The sequence below is a fragment of the Haemorhous mexicanus genome, chromosome 3 (genome assembly GCF_027477595.1).
Source record: "Haemorhous mexicanus isolate bHaeMex1 chromosome 3, bHaeMex1.pri, whole genome shotgun sequence".
NCBI classification, from domain to species: Eukaryota; Metazoa; Chordata; class Aves; order Passeriformes; family Fringillidae; genus Haemorhous; species Haemorhous mexicanus.
In genome coordinates this window covers 65,091,452-65,113,469 of record NC_082343.1, presented here as the reverse complement: position 1 = coordinate 65,113,469, position 22,018 = coordinate 65,091,452, and the positions used below count along the sequence as shown (strand labels likewise).

Here is a 22,018-nt window from a genome sequence, read left to right as displayed (position 1 = left end):
TATGTAACTATAAATATAGAGACATTTATTCTGTATTAAAACAATGGAAATCATGAATTTGAGCCTGAAGAGGATACAGAATCTATCATGCACCCAAGTATAATTGTTTCCTGTGTATTTTTCCTAGTACGTTTACAGGATCAAAAGTGACATATCTGTCTTACATGTTGAAATAGCTGAAAGGGTTGTGAGAAAAGTAGGCAACCTGCTGGCTGCAGCACGATTTTGCTCATTTTTAAATTACACTTTTAAAGATCTTGTTAGTTATGTGTTTTGTGATTTAAAGGACACAAAATATGCCTACATGAAGAATTTATTTTGCAATTAAAAATATAATTTTATTACTTCTTGCAGTACAGATCCATTGTTGAAAGTTAATTGAGGAGGCTTTTGAGTTTAATTATACTGCAGTTAGATTGCTATCTAATTATATTCTTTTGCACCTGGCTTTAGAAAAGTACAATAAACTGATTCATTCTTAGGAGAGAAAGGTTATTAAATCCTGCCATTAAGTTTCAGTGATTTTGATTCAGTGAAGCAGATGCATGATCTTAATTATACAATTGATGGTATAGCCGTCACTTCTACCAGCTGAGGATGGGACCCCAGGTGCCTCTCTGTTCAGAGATGAGAAAAACGTACTGTCATGTATTTTTAGTATGAAAGGGTGGGTTTAAGAAATGTGAGTGACAACTTCCACCTCTGACTGCCAGCATTTCCATGTCAGAGTTCTTATTTTCCCCTACATTGCTTTTTCTCTAGTTTGATTATATATGCATTATTCCTTCATTTGCTTTGTGCTGTGTGTTACAGTTTCTAGAGTACCTTATTTGTAGAGAACAAGTCCCTTTTGTGATGCAGTGTTATCCACTTTCTCATTCCCTATTATTCCATTGTGACTTCATCTTTTTCCTTCTTTCCCCCTGTTCTTCTTAAAGAAAAAGAGATGACAACTCTTCTACTTGAGGCTTTTTTTTTCTTACCATTGACTTCACAGAAAGTTGTGCAGCATGATCAATAGAAAGCACAGAAAGTGATACAGTGCTGTCATTACTTTCAGTTTGACATAACAGAAGGAACCTTCTACTGTCTTAAAGCTGTTACATTTCACAACAATTGCTTTGTTTTTCCATAGCTACAGCTTGAAAATGTTACCCTTGTCTTGTCTAGGCATTCAGGATTGTTATTCTATACAAAGAGAACTTGCTATAGGGTAAAATGTGCAAGATCATCCTTTCATTCTTGGACATTTTAGATAATTATTTTGCTTGGAAGATCGGTTCCCAGGTTGAAATCTAAGGTTGAAGTAAGTGATACGTATTTTTTTAACCGTTATTGCTATTCTCACTTTTATCCATTGTGTTTCCCTGTTTGGCAGGATTATCAAACTCCTTATCAGTGCATATGGTTTTTTGGTGCAGTGGTCAAGCTGTTGAGTCTCTTTTCTGCCAGTTTTTTGTGTGTAGATTGTCTCTTTTCACTGGCATAGATTGGCAGCTGTGTCAGTGGCTTCTGGGGGAAAAAGAAGGTAGAGACATCCTCAAGGTATGATTAATTTTTTTTTTTATACTAAAACAGAGAAAAGAATCAGCTCAGTACAACTGGCTGTTTATCCCGGGCTTCCAAATAAAAGTTTTCCTTTGTTTGGAAATCTGCCAATCTATCTCATAGCTATGGATAGATTTTCTTACTGCTCAGGTTTGCAAGGGTTAAGAGATGGAAGGCAAAGCTTTAACAAAGTCAGTAATTAGCTGCTCCAGGATGACCAGGGACACCTACTCTGAGATTTTAGACTACATCTTAGAACCCTTGAATACCCAAAAGCTGTACTCTCTCCCTATCCTTGACACTACTGCCAGCCTAAAGCTCAGGGAGAGAGGGAATGAAGACACTTGCGCATCCATCTCTCTCTTTGAAGGAACATACTCAGAGCAAAAAGAAGACTGAGCCCACATGGTTGCAGAAAGTAGAACCTACATTTTTCTGTTATGTTTACATTTTTAGTCTATCACCTGTGCATCTTGAGTATTTCCTTCTCTTAGCCAAGGTGAATCCAGCCTCTGAGTTTGTTTTTCAATCATAACTTCAAAATCAACCTTATGTTTTCAGTTCTAAGTCCTTTAGGAGAGTGGCAGGCTGTATGTAATTGTTAGGCCCAAGCCTAAGCAAGCTCAAGACAAGTTTGGACTTGTCCACAGTTAGAACCAGACACAGAAGGGAAGATCTTCCTTCAGTAGTTTGTTTTCTAGATAAATTAAATGATAACATATTTTCATATTTTGATCTTCCAATAATAACTTTGTAGTGGAAAAAATGGTATGGAAATCCTTGCAACTTCTGATAGCTTTTTCTGATCAATTTAGTTATTTAGTACATGCTTCTAGTCCCCCTTGTCTCCCCCTTAATCTCTGTATCTGGCATTAAGACTACATTATAAAGAAGATCAAAGACACTAATGCAGTGTCTGGACAGTTCCTTTGTTCTACTTACTATTTCATCCCTTTGAAGACTTAATTGCAATTTAAATTTGTGAACAAGTGTTTTCCAAATTTAAATAAGGAACTCTAATGACATGGCAAAAGAAGCTGTAGCAAGACATTTTGCTTACTAGAAGGGTTATGTAATTTGTTTTCTCACTATTTGATGTGAATGCTAGATAACAAGGTAGATATGGTATTTTTAATTGGTTGGAAAACAAAAAAGCAGAGCAGTAAAAGCACTTCAATTCTTAATGCTTTGTTAACACAAAGGTTCATCTATGTATTTCCTTGAATGAATGTTAAAAAATGTACACAAACAGAAATTTGATGTTTTTTTACCTTAATTTTGCTGTCATTATGGTTAATTCAACAAACATCAGTGCCTATAGTGTAAGCTTTTCCTTTTGTTGGTTTTTTGGGGGGGGCTTTTGGGGTTATTTTTCTTTTTTAAACAGTCAATACAAAAAATAGTCTGATACGTACTACTCTAGAGCATGGGTCTGAGATGAATACAGAGAAAAAACACAAAAAGCACTAACTAAAACATCTTTATGCAGGTAATCTTTAGATACCTTAGTAAGTAAAAAGAAATCTGTCATTGTATTGTTTGGTTATTTTAAATTTTGTAGAATAGTTACAGATCTTCTAGATTCTTAGTGGCTTGTTAAATTTGTCACCCCTACAATTCTAGTGGCAAACATATGCACAGGTATTGACCAATGCTGAAACAGTTTCTTGCATTAAATCAGATTTAACAGCAGACTGTAGAATTAGGGTCACTAGTCTTAGCCACAACTACCATGAACTTTGGGGGGAAATCAGAAATGCCCATTTCAGCACACTGGAACTACTTGCATGGTTGTTGTAATATTTTGTCGTATGAATCTTTCAGAAGAACACAATAAATGTGCTTCCCCAGCTCCTCCTACTTCTTTCTGCATAAATCTCCTAATACAAAGGGTTTTCTGCTCATTTGTTTCAACTTGGGTCCTTCTGTATGACTTGCAGTTCCTAGTTACTGATAATCCCATACTTTTAATGTTTCATTCATATTTTATCTAATGATATATGTGACAGTAAGTACTAAAACCTTCTTTAAACTAGAAGCCAAACAGTGTTTTGCATTGATTCAAACCTATTTTATGATTTCCCACACTTTATGGGGGCGGGGTTTTTGTTATTTTGAAGTACCATATGTGCAGAAAATCACTAGTTTGCCTGTTTGTGGAGGATAAATGAGTTACACACGAGTATATTATTAGTGTAATTTGCTGTAGTAACAGGAGGTTGTATGAGACCATAGGACCTGCAGTCTTGTCTCCAGCGATCCTACACCACAAGACAAGGCTGTCTGAAAAAGATAATGAGGGAGGTGGACTGGGTCTTGCATCTGTCTCTGGGCAGAGTCTTGTGACAGTATATCCCAGAGCTAATTGTTGATTAATTGATTAAGCTCTGGATTGAGCTTAATTGCAAATGGAGAAGTGGAGAGAAGGGAATAGGTGAGAACTCAGCTGACCATGGAGAATGAGCGAGGGAAAGTTCAAGGAACAGGTTCTAAGACAGCTTCTGTTCAATTGATGCCTCTTGTGTGATTTTTTTTTTTTAGTGTAATAGAACTGCTGGGCAGGCACAGCAACTGAAATTAAATTCAGGAGCAACAGAATTAAGTTAATCTGTATAAGACATAGTAGGAGAAGAAAACAGATGTTAGTGGTAGTGTCTAGGCTCTATCCTCATGCCTTACCTATTAGTGGCCTGCTTGAATGAAACTTGGAAAACCTGTGCTTTAGATCTATATGTGGAGGTCAATGCCTAAAATACTGTGCTGTTAGTAAAGGGTATAAGAGATACAGATCATCACCAATGCCACAGGTTCTTGTAAATGGCTGGTAAACTACTGGATAAGCTCCTAATTCATTCAGGGAAGCTTGAAACACCTATACTACAAGGTAAAGCAAAAGTTACTTAACCACCCAACAACTGAATTGCTCTTCTAAAAGGGTGGAAAGATAATTTCCAATTCCACACTTGGATATTAGTGAAATAATAGCAGCTCTTCATCTGAATAATTAATAACAATATAATCACAATTCCAGATTTTCCAGATCTGACCACAGCTGGAAGCAAGGCATGATCTTCAGTATTTCTGGGAGGAGTAGGTAAGAGGAAAGGAAATGCAACTTGAAGGCAATTCTTTTTTCCAGCTACCAATGACCTTTTGTTAATCTTGAAAATAACTCAGCTACTTGTACAACTCCCTTCCCAGAGTGATCAAGCCTTTATGGCTCATAACTAATATCTATGCATCTTTAATCAAAAATACTGTCTTTCCCCAGAGCAATTCCTGTGTGTTGTCAGGTTATGTAGCTGGGCAGGAGAGGAAAATGCCTCAGTCTTCTTCAATACTGAGAGGAGACCTCATAGCAGTCTACAACTTTTTCGTGAGTGGAAGTGTAGAGGCTGACGCTGATCCCTTCTCTCATGACCAGTGGGCAGGACCTGAGAGAACAGCCTGAAGCTGTTTCAGGGATGTTTAACTTGGATATTAAGGATAGGTTTTTCACCCAGAGGGTGGTTGGACTCTGAAGAGATTTCCCAGGAAGGTGGTCACAGCTAAGCCTGACAGAGTTCATTAAGTGCTTGGGCACTCAGAAACACATGGTATGATTCTAGGGCTTGGCCTGTGCAGGGTCAGAAGCTGGGCTCTGATGATCCCCGTGGGTCTCTTCCAACTCAGAATATTCTGTGATTCTATGCTTCTATTCCATGCCCACCCAGGATTTTGAGGCTGCACGAGATCAGAACTTGTAGGTGGGCTTACATCCCTTCAGTTGTACTGGAGGGTGCTAGGCTGCTGTCTCCTGCATGGTCAGGGAATCACAGAACTTCTTGCAGTCAGGAGACCAAAGTGTGAGAGATGACAGTATCTAGAAAGAGAAACCAGTAACTGAAAGAAATGTTCTGCTGGCCTTGCAGTGCCACACAGTGCAGAGACACCCACAAATCCTGACCAATAGGTACACCTGTGATCCAAAACATCCTTGAGTCCTAACTCAAGGCTCCAAAGCACTGTATTAGGTTATCAGCACACCTGGGCTGATGAGCTCTGTAGCTTCAGTGGAGAACTCGTACAGTACAAGTCTGAGCTGGTGGATGCTGACCTCCACTGTGCTCCATTACAACTATAATGTCCTAATTGTAACCACTCTGCCATTGTTGTTGCTAGAATCTAAGTATTCTCACATGAAGAAGTTTCAGAACTCAGACTGGCCTAAAGGAGGCTGTGACCTGCAGTGTGCTAAAGAAATGTTCAGACTGGAGCTGTGAGATGATCAAAGTGAAGCATTTGCAGAGGGACAGTGACCATTATGGAGGACTCTTATAGCTTGAACAAGAAGGTAGAGACTGAAGGATCAGACTAGATTTTAGAGGACTTAAACAAGAAGCAAAGGACAAAAATTGGGGGAGAAACTGGATGAGTTTGCAAAGTATCATAGAGAAGATTGACATGTATTTGTTGTTTTGGAATGGATTGTAATTTCAGTCCAGTCTTGAAGTTTAAAGTTTAACACTTGGCCATTGGGCCAAGTGTTAGGTGTTATTCAGTTGTTTCTGGTGATTTTGTCCATGTTGGCTTTCATCACTTACCTAGCCGTTCCAAAACTATTGTTGTCCCTTGAGCATGGATCTGCCTTCTTTTTGGCTTAAGGATCAGTTGCTCTGAGATCACCTCATCTCAACATCTATCCCAAGGCTTCCCTTAAGAGTTTGCAACCCTGTTTCCCCTTAGATCCTTCCCAGCATTTCCAGCAGCTGCCCTGTACCACTGCTCCTCCATCCATGAAAAAATAAACCACTGCTTTCAAGACTATGCAGACTAAGTTTAGCTTGAGTCCCATAGCAACACTATTAATCCTCAAACAAATACCAAATAGCAATTGTGTTTAGAGATGTAGGGGTGTTAATAAAGGTGATTTGGGAGTGTTCCTACTGAACAAATATGCTTTCCTTTGTCCTGACTTCAGCAATCTAGGTTTTCCTGGCAAGCTGCTTTTTGGGTAATAGCTAAGATTTCAACTACTTCTGTATGCCATCACGTTTTTTAAAAGGTTTTGTGCTTGAGGGTGGTGTGATCTATTTCTGCATATGGTGCCAAGCAGGGGTTCAGCACCTGTGTTGCTGCTCTTTATCTTCCCACTCAGGGAAGATTGTAATTAACGAGGCTGAACTCACTCTATCATGTTCTGCAGGGAAGTTGACAGTATGAATCGAATCACTTCTGTTCTGTTAAATAGAAAGAAATCCAGGTACAATGGGGAACTCTAGGTGAAGGAAATGGCAGAAGGCTGGAGGGAATTTAGTTTTCTTCATGAAAATGTAAAGTACTCAATTTCAACAGACTTGTTCCTTCCTCTGTTCTTTAATGCCCAAACTTAACTAAGCTGTATTTTAATCTCTGTATAATAGAGTTTACAGGCCTCTGTGGAGCTAGGAAAGAAATTGTTCTCTTCCATATTAAGCAGTATACAGGTCTCAGGAGTCAGCAGAGGTGGCTCATTACCCTGCTAGGGAACTGAAATAAAGGGAAAAGTGCTGTCGCAGGTGTAACCTGGAGGAGATTTTTGTTCCACAACAGAGGAAGATCTAGAATTTAAAACAAGTTCCAAAGTGACTAGAATGTTTTCTGTTATCTCGTGGTTTGCATTGTTTTCTCTGCAGACCATAAAGAATGAGAGGCTCTTAGTGGTCCTGGAGCCCTGGCAATCTTCTCTTCACTGAATGATTGCGAGATAGGAGGTATTTTGTTTCATCAGTACCTATTATGCCAGACAGGCCCTGGTCTTGCAAGCATTTATGTGTGCACTTACTTTGCTTGTTATAGATACTGACCCTGATCTTGGGCGTGCAGAAGAAAGTAACAAGGTCCAGTGTATTTGTCCCCCCTTCACAGGCTTAGATTGAGCAATCAAGGAAATCTTCTCACTAATATTCAGAAAATTCAAACAATAGATGTGGCATTTGCTTCTGCAAACTGTGTGCATCTGTAAGGTTTCAAGTTGCTGCAATCAGAGGTACTTTTAGAGAAAACGTGGCTCTGTAATATACTTCCTTTATTATTCAGTGTACTATTGCTGCTCTTTGCATCAGTGATCCACATTAGCCAGCTTTCTTATTTTGAAGAAAAAGCTTTCTTTTTTTTTCCTTCTGTATTGTTGGAAGCAAGAAAATGCCTTATCAGGGATTAGTATGGTCCAAGGTGATTAATTTCTGGGAATGAGTGGTGTTTATACATATTAAATTGCTCCTGTGCAGACACTACCCTCTGATAGTTCCAATAGCTTTTCAGAAGTGAAGCTGAATGCAAATGATTATAGCAGGAGAAGGCTGGTTTTTCTTTGTTTGGGTTTGTTGTTTTTATCCTAGTGGGTAACTACTATATCATACTTAGATTTTAGGGGAGGCCAATACAATAGTTGAAATAAAGAATAATGGTTGTCTTGACCTTTTAACTTTTTAAGGCCTGTTGGAAACTCAGTCATTCCATGAAGCAGATGAAGATGTGGTCACTGATGTTGATTTCACCACTATGATTTCTGAAGAAGAAAAAGAAGAGTTAAAGACTGAGCTAGCCAAGGTAATGAATTTGAATTTCTGTGAGTGTTACTGTTTCTACTTCTTTAAACTGGAAACTATTAATTTTAGGATGAAGTATACATCATAAAGGCATGCCTTTCCTTTTTGAAATTATTCTAGGCAACAATAATGTAGTTTATAATTTTCTTATATACCTATTTTTTGAAGGTTAAATATCTTCTACTTGATGATTGTACTCTGAAAGTCAAATGCACATTCCCATCTTAGGCAAGACGTGTTTTTATTTATAAATGTTCCTTGAAAAAGAATGAAAGGTGTTCTCATTAGATCTGTGGTATTGTTGTTACAATATGGTTGTGCCACCTGATAGAAAAATTTCTTTTTGTGGTGCTCAGAGGAAAAGGTAATGATGATGGTTACAGAAGAGGCTGATGATAACAAGCACAGTAATTTTATCACATTTTTGTTTCCTTTGGCAGTGATGTGTTTTGAGAAGGTAGTATCTTTTTTCAGGAGTCTGGAACTCAGGACACTGTGAAGAGGCTTAAAAATAATAAGGAAATGGGAGGAAAAAGGTGTGAACCACATGATCTCTTTATTACAACAATTAAAGAAATTGTCTAAATTGGGTCTACCATGGAAGGATGGATTCACTTTTAATTATTGCTGCTGAATACTGCAGAAAAGTGAATTTCCAAAATGGAAAATGAGAGAACGAGGAAAACTGTGGGTTTAATTTTTTGAAATATGAGTCAAATAACAGAAATCACAGCCATATGAATGTGAGGAGTTGGTTATGGAACTGGAATACTTAAACTGATATTAATGTGTACTCCTTAGAGTACTTACAAAGTACTTACAAAGTACTCTAAGAAGTAACATCTGCAATGACCTTCAAGTAATTTCCCCCTAATGCTGATTCAGGATTTTCAAGTGAAACAGAAGACTGTTTCATCAGTTTAATATTTTATCAATCTTTGTGTTTCTGAGTTACTAGTTAACTTCTACTTCTTTGCTGATCCTGTCACATCTCTAAATATTCAGAAGAAAGCTGAAAGTTTATCAAATTTATCAAAAATTTATCAAGTGTTCAGTTTATCAAATTAGTTAGGAGTTGGCATATTCATTACTGGCTTTTTATGAGGACCAGAGGCAGTGGGCACACACTGAAACATAGTAGGTTCCCCCTGAACATCAGGAAGCGTGTTTTTAATGTGTGTGTAACTGAGCAGTGTACCCCAAGATGTTTTGGTGTCTCCATCCTTGAAGATATTTAAAAGCTGTCTGGGTACAGTCCTGGGAAACATGCTCTAGGTAGGGCTTGAATCAGATGTCCTACAGTGGTCCCTTCCAGCCTTAGTCATTCTGTGATTCTCTTCTCTGGTGAAGGGGACTTCACAGGCAGGTAGAAACAAGGAAGGAAAAAAGGCCAGAACTTCCTGCAATCATCTGAGAATTATATGCCTTTCTCAAAATAATCTCAAATGTTTCTGGATGTCCCTTCTGCTTCCTGATTGCCAAAGGAGAGAAAATTCTCATTAGCTCGTGCTGGAAATGCTTTAATTCCTGTACTAACATGCAAGTGAGAGATTGCCTGTCAAATATTATGATCTTCACTGACCTAGGAATTATTTTCTGAATTCCTCACAGCAGTTTACTGGCATGCAGCTGATGCTTAAAAGCAAAATAAAACTGATAATTATGCTAAGAAAGGTTTGGAAAACTTGTCTGACTTTGGAAAAAGTCTGAACAAAGTCTAAAGTTAAATGAGGCTTATGACTCTTATAAAAGACTGCAAAAAAAAAAGTGTGACATTGCCTCCTTCAGAAAGAAAAAATTGCTAATGTGGGAATTGGGTAATGCTTCCTTTTGAAAATCTGTTAGTCTTTACTTACAAGCCCTTTCTGCTCCACCAATGATAGTTTTGTTTTCTTCTATGTCCTTATGTGCTAAGTAATACCTGTTTGAGGCTGTAGGAACAAGCACCTCTCTTACTGTTCTGAGGGGTAAAAATCATCCTTAATTCTTCTATCAATAGTTGATAAAGTAGGGATCTGTTTGTGAGCACCTGTTGTGCATTTATTTAAGCAGAAAATATGTGCTTCATCTCTGTATTGTGTATCTAATGTATATATTCTTTGTTTTCTTCTTTCTTCTCACTCTGACATTAGGAGAGGAACAAGCATTACTGTTTTTCTGGCAGGATTTTTTGTATCCTCTATTCCTATTCTCCTGCTAATAATCTCTTTTTACTGGAAACTTCTCAGAACATGGACTTGCTCTTTTCTTGTATTTGTAGCCTAGCTAACACAGCAGGGCTCTGACTCTAATCAAGCCTTAGGATTTCTACTAAATGAAACTAAAATGAGTAACTCTTACAGAAACTTCTAACAGTCATTTGAATTTACAGAGGTCAGTCTGACTTTTCAGAATAACAGCAGAAAATTGTAGCCCAAAAGCTTTACATAAGGCCAGAAGATTGTTAGCAGAACAAATTCCCCCCACCCCCCTCGCTGTGAGGAGCATTGTACAATGACTCTTGAGTCATGCTGGGGGCTGAGATTTTGAGCTACCTTGCTCTCTGCTGTCAGTTGTCCTTCCATTACACTCATCAAAGTACTCATTTACTCTTTGGTGTCTTCCCCCTCCCACACCTTCCCAGAAGGAGCTATCTGGTTTGATCTAGCTGATGCACAGCATCAGCAGTGTGTGTTACTGCATGTTTGTTCCCAGTTTGAGGAAAGATTATAATAATACCTTTTCCTGCAAACTTATGGGAGAAGAGAACTTTGCCTCTGTATGATGTGCCTATATTCTTCTGACTCTGTTGCACTTTGAAAGAAGGGAACCATGAGAATTAGAAGCTTGTATTTCTGTTGACTGAAGCCCTAGTTTTATAATGGAGTTATAAACATTTACAAAAGTGGACTTAAAAAATTCCTAAACAGGTGATGCCTGACTTCATGAGAATTAGGTATGTTACATGCTTAAATGCTTTTCAAGATCCTACTGTAAGTCCCTAATCCTTTCTACCTACTTCAGAGTCATCGCTGATATTTGAGCACTTGAGGGCGGCTTTGTATCTGTCATTATTTCAAAATGATGGAAGTTGAGGAGGATTTTGTCAATTCAAAACTGATTGCTGTGTTATAAATAATAAATTTCTTTAATCAAAAATGTTGCTCATACTTCTGCCATTGAGCACATGGCTAATGCTTGCTTAGGTTATCACAGCTTTGAGATGTCTATTCAATGGAGCAGATGGAAAGTAATTTTAATAGAAAACCTGAAATGTTTATGTATCCAAGTAGCTGATGATCAATGTAGAGCTGACCCATAAGCGTCCTGGCATCAGTTTAGGTAAAGTTCTTTAGCAGTGTTTCTCAGGTAGTCGTGCACTAAGGGGTTTGCTCTTGGTGAGAAGCAACAAAAAGGAGCTCTGAACTGCTGCTTGAGGAATGCTGACATTTGTGCTTTCTTTCTATAAGCATATTACCAGCTACTTACTCAGAAGAGAGCCTCTTGACTCCTGCCTCTTGACAGTATTCCATTTGCAGGTTGGGAATATAATGGAGCATCAGGGACATGGGCAGGATCAAAGCAATTTGGGTTGCTGTTGATCTAAAAACAGTACTGGTGAGGTGTTGGCATCACAGGCATTGGTGAATACTAATATCTGCTTCACTCAGGTCATGATTTTGCTCTGTGTTCATAGCCTTGCTGCTTAATTCCTGAGCTGCTTGTAAATTGAAATAGCAGGTAATGACAAAAGAAACTGCTAGCTGGGGGATTCAAGGATGAGACTTTTCCATGAACAGTGAGCTTGCAGCCAGTTTTACAGTGAGGCAGAATGCATAAATGTGTACAATAAAGTAATTCTGGTGCCGATATCCTAAATATAGCCTTGGAGGTCAGTACTGCTTCAGCTGGTGCTTGCATCATTCCCTGCAGCCAATGGAGTTAAATCAGAGGGAGACTGTGGCTCCAGGGAATTTAGCATATGGTAATCAGATAAGTTGCCATATGTTACCTTACTAACATATGGAGGAAGGAACACAGTTGGTAGGGGAATTTCTAAACCTGACGTGTAAGGCAGCTGATCTGGTGTCACTTGCCCTTGTTAGCTTCAGTATCTCGGTGTGCTGCTTGTATAGATTGGCTTGGGAGGCTTCCAGGTGAAGAATGCAAATCCCTGCTCACTTGCAGGAGTGCTGCCCAAGGAGCAGGATTCTGAGCCAGTGGCAGGACCATTCTGGAGTTCCTCTTCTTACAGTCCTGTCTTCTGGTTCTTGCCTTGGTAAAACACTGGCTTTGATTAAATGTTTCAAAAAAATGTCTACTGCAGAGAGAATTATATTGCTCTGTTTGGGCTGGATGGCATCTTTACAGCTTCAAAATGCAGAGTTCAGTTAAATACTAGGATCTCTGGAAAGACTAATCTGCTCTGTCTTCTGAGTGCTTTTATGCTTTAGGTACTGATCACTCATGTTAATAGTTCAACTATAAATTTTTATGTTACAATTTTGAAATATGTAGGGCCTAAAATACATAAATAAAACTCATACGACAAGGATATAACATTTGATGGTACTCTCAAGTCATATGTTATCATGCAGCTTTTTCTATTTTTTTTTTTCCTGCTCCTAAGAATTTGCATATAGTTTTTTCAGGACCAGAAGACTAAAAACCTGAAAGTATGTAGTTCAAAGAAAGATATTTGCTTGAATTTTCCAGTCTTCTCTTGTCCTGTCCATTCCCATTTTACTAGTGAATGAAAAGCTGGTATTTGAGACTCCTAATGCTCTAAGGCAGATTTGGGTGAAGTTGCTTCCTTACTGGATAATTCTCTCATCAGATGCATGTGTGTGATGGTGAACATAGGTGACACAGACGCATTAATTTAACATAGTGTCAGCTCTGTTCTGAGCATGCCTTTGTGACCTCTACAAGCACTTGACTCAGTCTCTCTAGGTACCTACGAAAAGCATGAGTTTGTAAGATTCATTTAGCCTTTAGCATTGTATGTGTTTATCATTCTGTGGGAACAGGCTAACTCCTTTCTCCTTGTTTCCCTCAGCTAGAGGATGAAATTTCAACTTTGCGGCAAGTGCTAGCAGCCAAAGAGAAGCACCTGGTTGAAATTAAACAAAAACTTGGCATAAGTCTGATGAATGAACTGAAGCAGAACTTTAGCAAAAGCTGGCATGATATGCAGACAACTTCTGCGTGAGTACTGATCTTTATACTTACACATATGAACATACCATGTTTTTCCAAAACTTTTTGGGCTGAATTAATAGCAACATTGGTAGAAAGAACCACCCACCTTCATCAAGTGCTGTCTGAAAAGTCATTTGCTTTTTTTTCCCCTCTTCATTTGACAACTGAATTTGACACTTAAGGAGAAGGAAAAGTGAGCTTCTCCACAACTGAGCTGAGCTGGAAGTTGACAGCAAGGAAGGCAGGGGGCAGTGGCATGCATCATCCAAGAAGGAGCAGTCTCACAATAACTGAACAAAGAGAGCAGAGCAGGTCCAGTGACAGCAAAGAGGGTCAAGCCAAGATTTCAGATCTTCCGTGCCTCTGTACTGATGAGCCAGGTCCTAGATCAAGCCAGGGAGTCAAATCTGTGAGTTCATGATCTGTGTACCTGGACAGATACAGGCATATCAGTAATATGACTTGACATTAAATTCAGTCTAAGCTTTAGTATAGGTCCCAAATGAAGGGAAAAGGTGCTTAACAAGTGTTCTCTCAACTCTTGCACAACATTTTCATCAGTCTTACCTGAGGTTTCACAGCTGTGCAGTGCCAGATCTCACCTTGAGCTGCCAAGTTCAGAGGAGTAGGGGGGAAAGCATTAGCAGTTCCTCTTGGTGCATTCAAGGTGCTGACAGAGACTTGGTAAAAGATGTTAAAATGTACACATTGACATTAAAAGAACTATTCTTTGTATTTTCATGAGAAGTCCAATAAGGCATAAACCCCTTAATAAATATACAGTTTGTATGTCTCCTGTCTCTCGCTGTTGGACAGTTTCTCATCTAGGTCCTGTTTCTCATGACATGTCATTAGCAGGGGTATCACTGTTGCCTTGGTGAGGATGTCTGCCATGTGCTAGGAGAGAACAGTCTAGAGACACTAAGCTTTAGAAGAGAGGAGGGGGCACAAGACATGTGAACTAGAATTACTGGACGAGACTAGCAAAATTTTGAAGCAAAAGCTTTCATTTTTACTTGAAATTTGATAACAAGTTCCCAGATAGGTTTTCATTTTTACTCCACATTGACATTTGCCACAAAGATAGACTTAGGAGACTTTTTCAGTGTGGTAGCTGCTACTTTTAATTTAAGATGAGTTTCAGAGACAACAGTCCATTAGGTGGCAAGTGTCCAGAAATTGTTATGTGGAACTGAGCAGCAGGAGTCCCATTTGTGCCCCAGAAAATTCTCATGTTTATGGTCCAACTGCTGTATAATTCTGCTAGACCCTCATGCCAGAACACCAGTGCTGATACAAATCATGGTAATACAGCATTCTTAAGAATGGATGTGTTGAGTAATAGAGGTGATTCATTGTTGCTGTACCAAAATAGCAGTGGGACAGCATTATTCACCAAGATTCTCTGATTTTGGAAGGATGAAAAGCTTGGGTTTTTAAAGAAAAAAGTTCTAAATATTCACATGCCTGTGGTTTAGGTTCCTAAATCCACAATTACTCATTTAAGTTTTAAAATTATCTGGTTTTAAGAGAAATTTTGTTTCACTTAGCTGATGGGCTTTCATGTAAGTTAAAACTATTTTTCTTTAGCAGGGAACTTTTTAAAGCCACAGAGCACCAAAGTTTTTTTCTACATATTGTTAATATTTTTAAGCTCTCCATTTAGGGACGCATTCTTAGGTTTAGAGTGGCCTTAATGGAAGAGAGGTGGACTTCTTTCAGAAGCAGTCCTGTAAAGTGTGTTTGACCACTAGTTAAGAGTCATGACCTAACTTACAGGATGCTTGCCACCTCTACTGACTAAATTTAAACTTGAGATTTTGACTATTTTAAAGCATTTACATTTTAAATTGTTGGCCCCAACTTCCTTGTTAATTTCCTATATTATTCAGTGCACTGATGTTTAGTATAATCTATTATATTTTAATATAATGTGTTGGAGGAGGCAAAGGGTTCTGCTATAGAGGACATCAGTAACTACAGAGCAAATGATTGCCTTGGGTTTGGTTTGGTTTCGTGGTGGTAAGGCATTCAACTGGAATGACTTCCCACACACACCTTTTTAATGATTGGGTTTTCAGTGAATAGAGGTGGGTGGATATTCAACTTCTAGCAATGCAGGTTTTTTATATTTTAAAAATAGATAATTCATTCTTATTTAGATGCCAGAAGCAGGGTCAATTTGGTAGATTTTGAGGTTATTTATTTTAGCTTAAGAAATAATTACAAATGTCTTTACATGGATATTTGTAAAGACCATAACTGAGCTTTTCTAATTATTGTTCTGCTACAAAAGAAAGGTTTTATATAATCTGAATGCATTGAATCAGTTGAAGCTTCTTGGTAGTGCTTCTGTAAAGTTCCCACAGGTCTCCTTACCTTCCATACTTCAGATTTTCACCATATATATATAGTGGATTAAGGTAGAATGTAGTATTTATGACAATTAAGCTGGTTTTATACAGAATTACAGAATATTTGAGGTGTTGACAGCAATATCAGGAGACTGTCTGGTCCAGCTGACTCTTTCAGTCAGGACCAGCTACAGCAAAGTGCTCAGGACTACGTTCAGTCAGGTTTTGAATATCTCCAAGGATGGAGATTCTACAGCCTCTCTGGGCTACCTGTTCCATATTCAATTGCCTTCACTGTGAAAAACATTTTTCTTAAATACTAAAATATCAATATATTTTAATATTTCTTGCATTGAATTTGTGCTGGTTGCCTCTTGCACTTACACTAAACACCACCCAAAAGGGCTTGCCTCTGCCTTCTTTCCTCCTTAGGTTGTTTATACACATTGATGAGATCCTTCCATGAGCCTTCTCTAAGGTGACCAGCCCCAGCTTTCCCAGCCTCCTCATATGAGAGGTGCTCCACTCCTTTACCATCCTTATGCACCTTTGCTGGATTGTCCCAGTTTGTCCATGTCAGCCTTGTACTGGGAAGCACAGAACAGGACCCAGCTATGGCCATAACCAGGGCTGACAGGGGAAGGATCCCTTCACACAACCTTTGCTGCAAAGGCATTGCAGACTCATGTCAGTTTGTTCTCTACCAGGACTCCAGGCCTTTTTCTGCAAGGCTGCTTTCAGCTGGTTGATCCCCATCCTCTACTGGGTTATTAATCCCAGCCTGCAGGACTCTGCATTGCCCTTTGTTGAACTTACTGAGACTCCTCTTGCCTTTTTTTTTTCAGACCAAGTCCCAGGTAATTGTATTCTTAAATGCAATTACAGAATTGCATTTCATTATATATGGAGAAGGTTACAAGGGTTACTTTAGCCTTTCACTAGTCCCTCATATTAAGCACTAAAGACTATAGATCCACAAGATACCTTGCCCTTTGCTGAGCATTTATGTTGTAACCACACTCAGCTTTGTCCCTCAGCTTTTCATTTGGTGCTTTTCTCTAGTTCTTTGGAAAAAAAAACACATAAGACATTGGAGTCCTGTCTTCTTGTGAGATATTTCAATTCTATTGAGTTTCTAAGGAGCAGTTTTACTTGTAAAATTACCCACCAATAAACTCACTCCAGTCTAATAGTTCCCACAAACTTCTTTGCCATTCTTTCTCAAAATGCTATCAACTGTTATAAAACACAAACCTCCTGTTTTAAATGGTTAACCTTTCAACCCATGGATGGAATAATAACTATGGACAGAGCTTCTAGGGAGATGAAAATCCTTGGTTTGCTACTAAACCTCTCCAAAAAAAGAAATACTCCAGACATTCAGAGCACTGTAAGCATCAGTACTGCCATGGCAAATAAACTATTAGAAGAGCTAGAAAATTAGAGGAAACCCATTCAGTCTTCAAGGGCTGCAGTAGTGAAATGATGTAAAATGTTTCAAAGTCAGTATGCTTAGAGATTCCGACAGGGGGGCTTCAAGCCTTTGATGTGATGGAGAATGGACCCACACAAGGCTAACACTCAGGACAGGAATCTGAAAAAGCTGTTTTCAAAATGGCTTTTCATCTTTTTGACCTCAGACAGAAATTTTCAATTGTCGAAAGGGAAAAGCTCATGAATTATAGGCCAAAGTCAAGAGAACTGTAAGTGCTGGCTCCCACCAGCATGTTTCCTAGACAAGGCCCTGAGCTATTTTTAGATGGTGACTGTCTTTTCAAGCCTTTTTAGGAAGGTTTCAGTGTTGCTCTGTTCTTGCATGTGATATTTAATTAAGATTTGGGACAAGAATATTCAACATGGACTTGGCCTTTTCCTCCAGAGGTGGAATAAAGATCAGTTCATTGAATATTGACTGAACTATGTGAGCAAGCTTAGTTCTGCTGATAGGAAACTTGAGGACAACTGCATAGGTTTCAACAGTCATTGGGAACTTACTGTTTCATAGTTCAAATTTCTGCCAGGACATAGGAAAATAGAAGGTAATAGTTGCACTGCATGTGTTTTAGCCTTACAATCCATGGTACAGGCAGTCTTTTTTAATATAGCTTTAAATATATAGTAATGTGTTTCAAAGTTTCAGAACTTTTTTCTGTAAATCAGATATAATTTGTGGACAGCCACAGTCCTACTGTGACTTCTAGGAATTAAGTAAACTGTGTTCCCACACACATAATTCTTGTGAGTGGTAGTAAAATAAATGTGGGTGTTTCTGTTCATTGCAATGTGTAATCACCTTTTGATATTTTCTTCTCTAAATTTGCAAGTAAATGTAACAGTTGTGTAAGTGAAGAAATTGTGTGTTGGCTTTAGCAAGTACATTACCTGTGTGTGGGTCTATGCTATATGGAAGTAAAAGGAGACTTTCTCTTCCACTTCCTTTGCTTCCTTTGGGTCAGATCAGGCAACCTTCATGCTGTCTTCAAAGAGAATTATTTTGCTGCTTTTCCATATGTGTCTCTGGCCTTGAATTTTGAAGGGTAGAGTAATAAGGAGAAAGGACTTCTAGAAGTTAGCTTAGTCAGTTCTCATTGTTCCTTGTCCAAAAGATGTATGTCCATTTGTTTGCACAAGAGCCTTCAGCTAATGGAAATTCCACAGCAAAGTCAGGTGATCTGTTCCAGATGTTCGTTTCTGAGGGAAAAACCCAATGTAATTATCATGGGGCACCAGAAAATATAAACATGTGTATTATAATGATCTTTATATGTGTATATCTAACTGTAAGGATGGGAAGGGAGGCCTAAATGTAAATTGAGATCTCTGAAATTACAAAGATTAAAAATATCAAGGAAAGAGTTAGTCAAAAAAGGGGAAGGGGAAAGGGAAGGGAAAGGAAATGAAAGGGTAGAAGGGGAGGGGAAGAAAGAAAAAGAGAGACTGGGATGTATTTAATCTTGCAGAATTTTTTTAATCTAATGTGCAGTACATAGCCCACAGACAGTGTTACTGATACAGTTTAAGGTGTGTTGAACTGCCTCTAATGTCTTAAGATCATCTGTGCTTTAGCAAAGATATTTTAGCTTTTTGGCTTTTCTACCTGGAGTGTAACCGTAGCACACATATTTCCCCCCTATTCTATGCTGCATTGCACAAATAATGCATTTCAAACAACTGTATCCCATACTTTTCCCATGTGTTTGAAGTTTACCGGGCAGTACAGCCCAGAATATTTGTCACCTTTGTCTGGCACTGACCTGTGACTCTCCCCAGCCTATTGAGCAGTCAAGTCACCTTCTAAGTGCTGCACAGAGCAGAGGTTCTGCTGCAGCCTGCAGAGGTTCAGTTCCCTCAGTTCTCTCCTTTCTCTCTTTGTGGGAGAGGAACTACCTGGGGCTTACTTCCTTAGGTTTAGGCATATGTACCCATCCAAATGCCAGCACTGTTTCAGTTAATTCTTAACATCCCTGGAAATGGGAAGGATGACAAAAAAATACGTCTGTCATTTGGTTTTGAAGTTGGAATGAATTTCAGCAGTGTACTAAAAAAACCCTACCAAAACAAAAACCCAAAATAATGCACGACAGCTTAGAGTTAATTTGTGGGAAAAAAAAATACAATAAGAATGCTCTTAGAGAATGTTTTATGTACCTTTTATCTGTCATATTTGCATCTATCTCACTTGACTATTAGCATAATTTGGTTAATGCTGAGCTCTGTTTCTCCCAGAAAATCAACAGGAAAAGAGTTTTGTAGCTGAGAGTTTCTCAGGGATCCAGATGCTTTAGATCAATTGCAGAAAAGTCATTCTTAAGATGACTAATGGTTTGAAAACTGAAAAGAAGTAAGCTCCATAGGGGCACAGCTTGTGCTACCAGGCTCTGCTCTACTGTATGGTTTTGTTGTTAATTGTTTGCGTTCTGTTGCATTTTCTGTGAGCCTTATCACAGGCGAGGCTTTCTCAAATGGATTAATTTTGCCAGCAAGCATTGAATGAGAGGCATAATGCTGAATGAAGATGTACTAATTAGCAAATGTACTAATTTTACAGAAGCTGAATTAAAATTCTTTATCATTTACTGCAGTACATCAAACGTGCAGCTTGACATGCAAAATATAAATATTATATGTGTAGCCTACTTCTGTCAGCACACTCTGTATTGCACCTGTGAATGAAGGGTACATTTAACTCTGCCATGTAAAGGGCAAGTCTTTACTGAGATGAGATGAGAATGATTGTCCTGTCATATCCTGCAGACAATGTTGGCCATTTAAATGTCTAGTTCTCTATATATGGCTGCTGCTTGGCTGTTCTCTCTATAAAGCACTCATTCCTTTAAAGGTTGTGTTTTATGAAACAGTATCTCCTTATATTTCCTTTCACTGTCTGTAAAAATCACAGTGAGATATATATAGTGAGATCTGGTTGTCACAGGATAGCATTACCTAAATGTAGTATGTGACACTGTCAAGTGAAAGTGCAGTCAAAATATGCTGCAGATCTACTTTGTCTAAATAGTATGTTACAGCACTGGAGACGTGAGTTATCTTTAAAGCTCCTTTTAATTATGTTGGGCATGTTATTGGAATATAACTGCAATATCAGCATGTTTTGTGATAACCTCTTATAATTACTATAAATAATTGCTTCTGTTAAAGAAATACCCTATTTATAAACAAAATTATCATCAGAAGTTGATGGATTAAATTCTTAGGTTAATGTTATTATATAAAGGTAATGCTCAAATGTTCACAGGTGAGTGTTATTTACAAGTTTAAAATTGAGACCGCAGTTGATATAACTTATTTATTTAATCCCTAAGTGCTGAGTGAAAGCACAGAATATGACCCTTGTTAACCATTACCAGCAATTCTTCTGTGCTTCCAAGTGCTACAGCTCAGATGCCAGAAAATCAGAGCAGGAATTCCTACTCTAACTGAATAAATCAAGTAGGCTGTTTCTACTTTTGCTGATGCACTTTGCTGATGGTGCCTCTGTCTGAGTGTAAAGACGTATTTGTCTAAAAATGCACTCAGTGGCTTGGATGGAAGGTGGTCTTTCTTGAATCCCTTGTATCCTAAATTATCTCAGTTTTTTTTGCTGGAGTATTTCTCCCTATAAGTTTTGGGATCGCTGGTTGACCTGAGCTGCTGGCTGACTCCTAAGGTGCTGTCAGCTGTCTCAATGAGCTGGTGGTCAGCACTCACCTAAGGATTGCCAGCAGTGGCTGCTGAAAGGATGAGAGTACCCAGGTGTTGTAGACGACTTAGCATGCAGAGCACTTGGTGGCCCACGGAGGACTTAAACCATATGTAGAGCACTTTTTCCAGTTAATAAATGTTTGTAGCTCTTACCTGGAATATCTAACTTTATTTCTGCAGGTAAAGGTTTCTGAAAATTATATGAGCTGTTCAGTGCATTAAAACAGAAGTACAAACTGCTGTGAGTTACATGAGAGGATGAAAACTGCTTGGTCAAATGATTAACGTGCAATACAACTGAGCAGATACACAGATGACAAAGAGAATATGTTGAAGAGATTATTGTTACCAGAGTGCTTGGCAAGATATCAAATGGATGCTGTAAATATAAAATAACTATGAGGATAAATATATCTGAGCCAAAATACAATGCATCATACATCCAAATACCAACACAGCACATAACTAACTAGAGGGAGACAATGAGTTCTGTGGAAAGATTATTTATGAGGAAGGCATAGTGATACATGTAATGGTGGAGAGGTGGTAATGGGCAGGAGGGTTGATTTTTAAGCTATCAGAGAGCTCTGCTGAGATGCAAATTATTTTTTCTTGTCTCTGCTGACAGGTATTGCATGTTGTGCTCCATTTTCACCTTTGTTATTTTGTTGTTCCTTAAAGCTCTTCTTCAGCATTGCTGAAGGGAGGAGGGGACATGCAATAGGTCATTTTTGCTGAAGTTGGTGCTGAAAAAAGACTAGTTGTGTAACAGTTTTAGCTGGATTTGTGCTCTTATGTAATGTCACAAGTATTAGGAACACAAATGCAGTCTCCATGTCTTCCTCGCTAGTGGAAATACTGCAGGATCTTTGGTTTATGGGATTTACAGAAAACACACAATATTGCTGGAATGGCAGAATCAGTGATGTTCCAGCCAATTCTCTGAAGATGTGTTCTGACCAATGTAATGTTCAGAAATATGTAGGGGACTCTAATGTTTCTCAGTGAAATTTGGGTCTCTCCTGTGGCGCATTTTGGACTGTTCTCTAAATAGTTTTACACGATGTGACGAACTTGCAGTGAAAAGGTAAGACATAGAGATATTTTATCATAAAGTTAAATGTGCCTATAAATAAAATTAACTCCAAGGTGTCATTTCAAAAAATC

The 22,018-nt window shown here is 38.5% G+C and overlaps 1 protein-coding gene across 2 annotated transcripts in view; it reads left to right on the top strand.

Annotated features, from left to right (window-relative positions):
• TPD52L1 (TPD52 like 1) overlaps positions 1-22,018 on the top strand; it is a 49,422-nt gene that overhangs the window by 11,149 nt on the left and 16,255 nt on the right. For both annotated transcript variants that reach the window (XM_059842177.1, XM_059842176.1), the window contains exons 2-3: positions 8,003-8,118; positions 13,156-13,304. In XM_059842177.1, the coding sequence (XP_059698160.1) occupies positions 8,003-8,118; positions 13,156-13,304 (265 nt within the window). The remainder of the gene's footprint in view (positions 1-8,002; positions 8,119-13,155; positions 13,305-22,018) is intronic.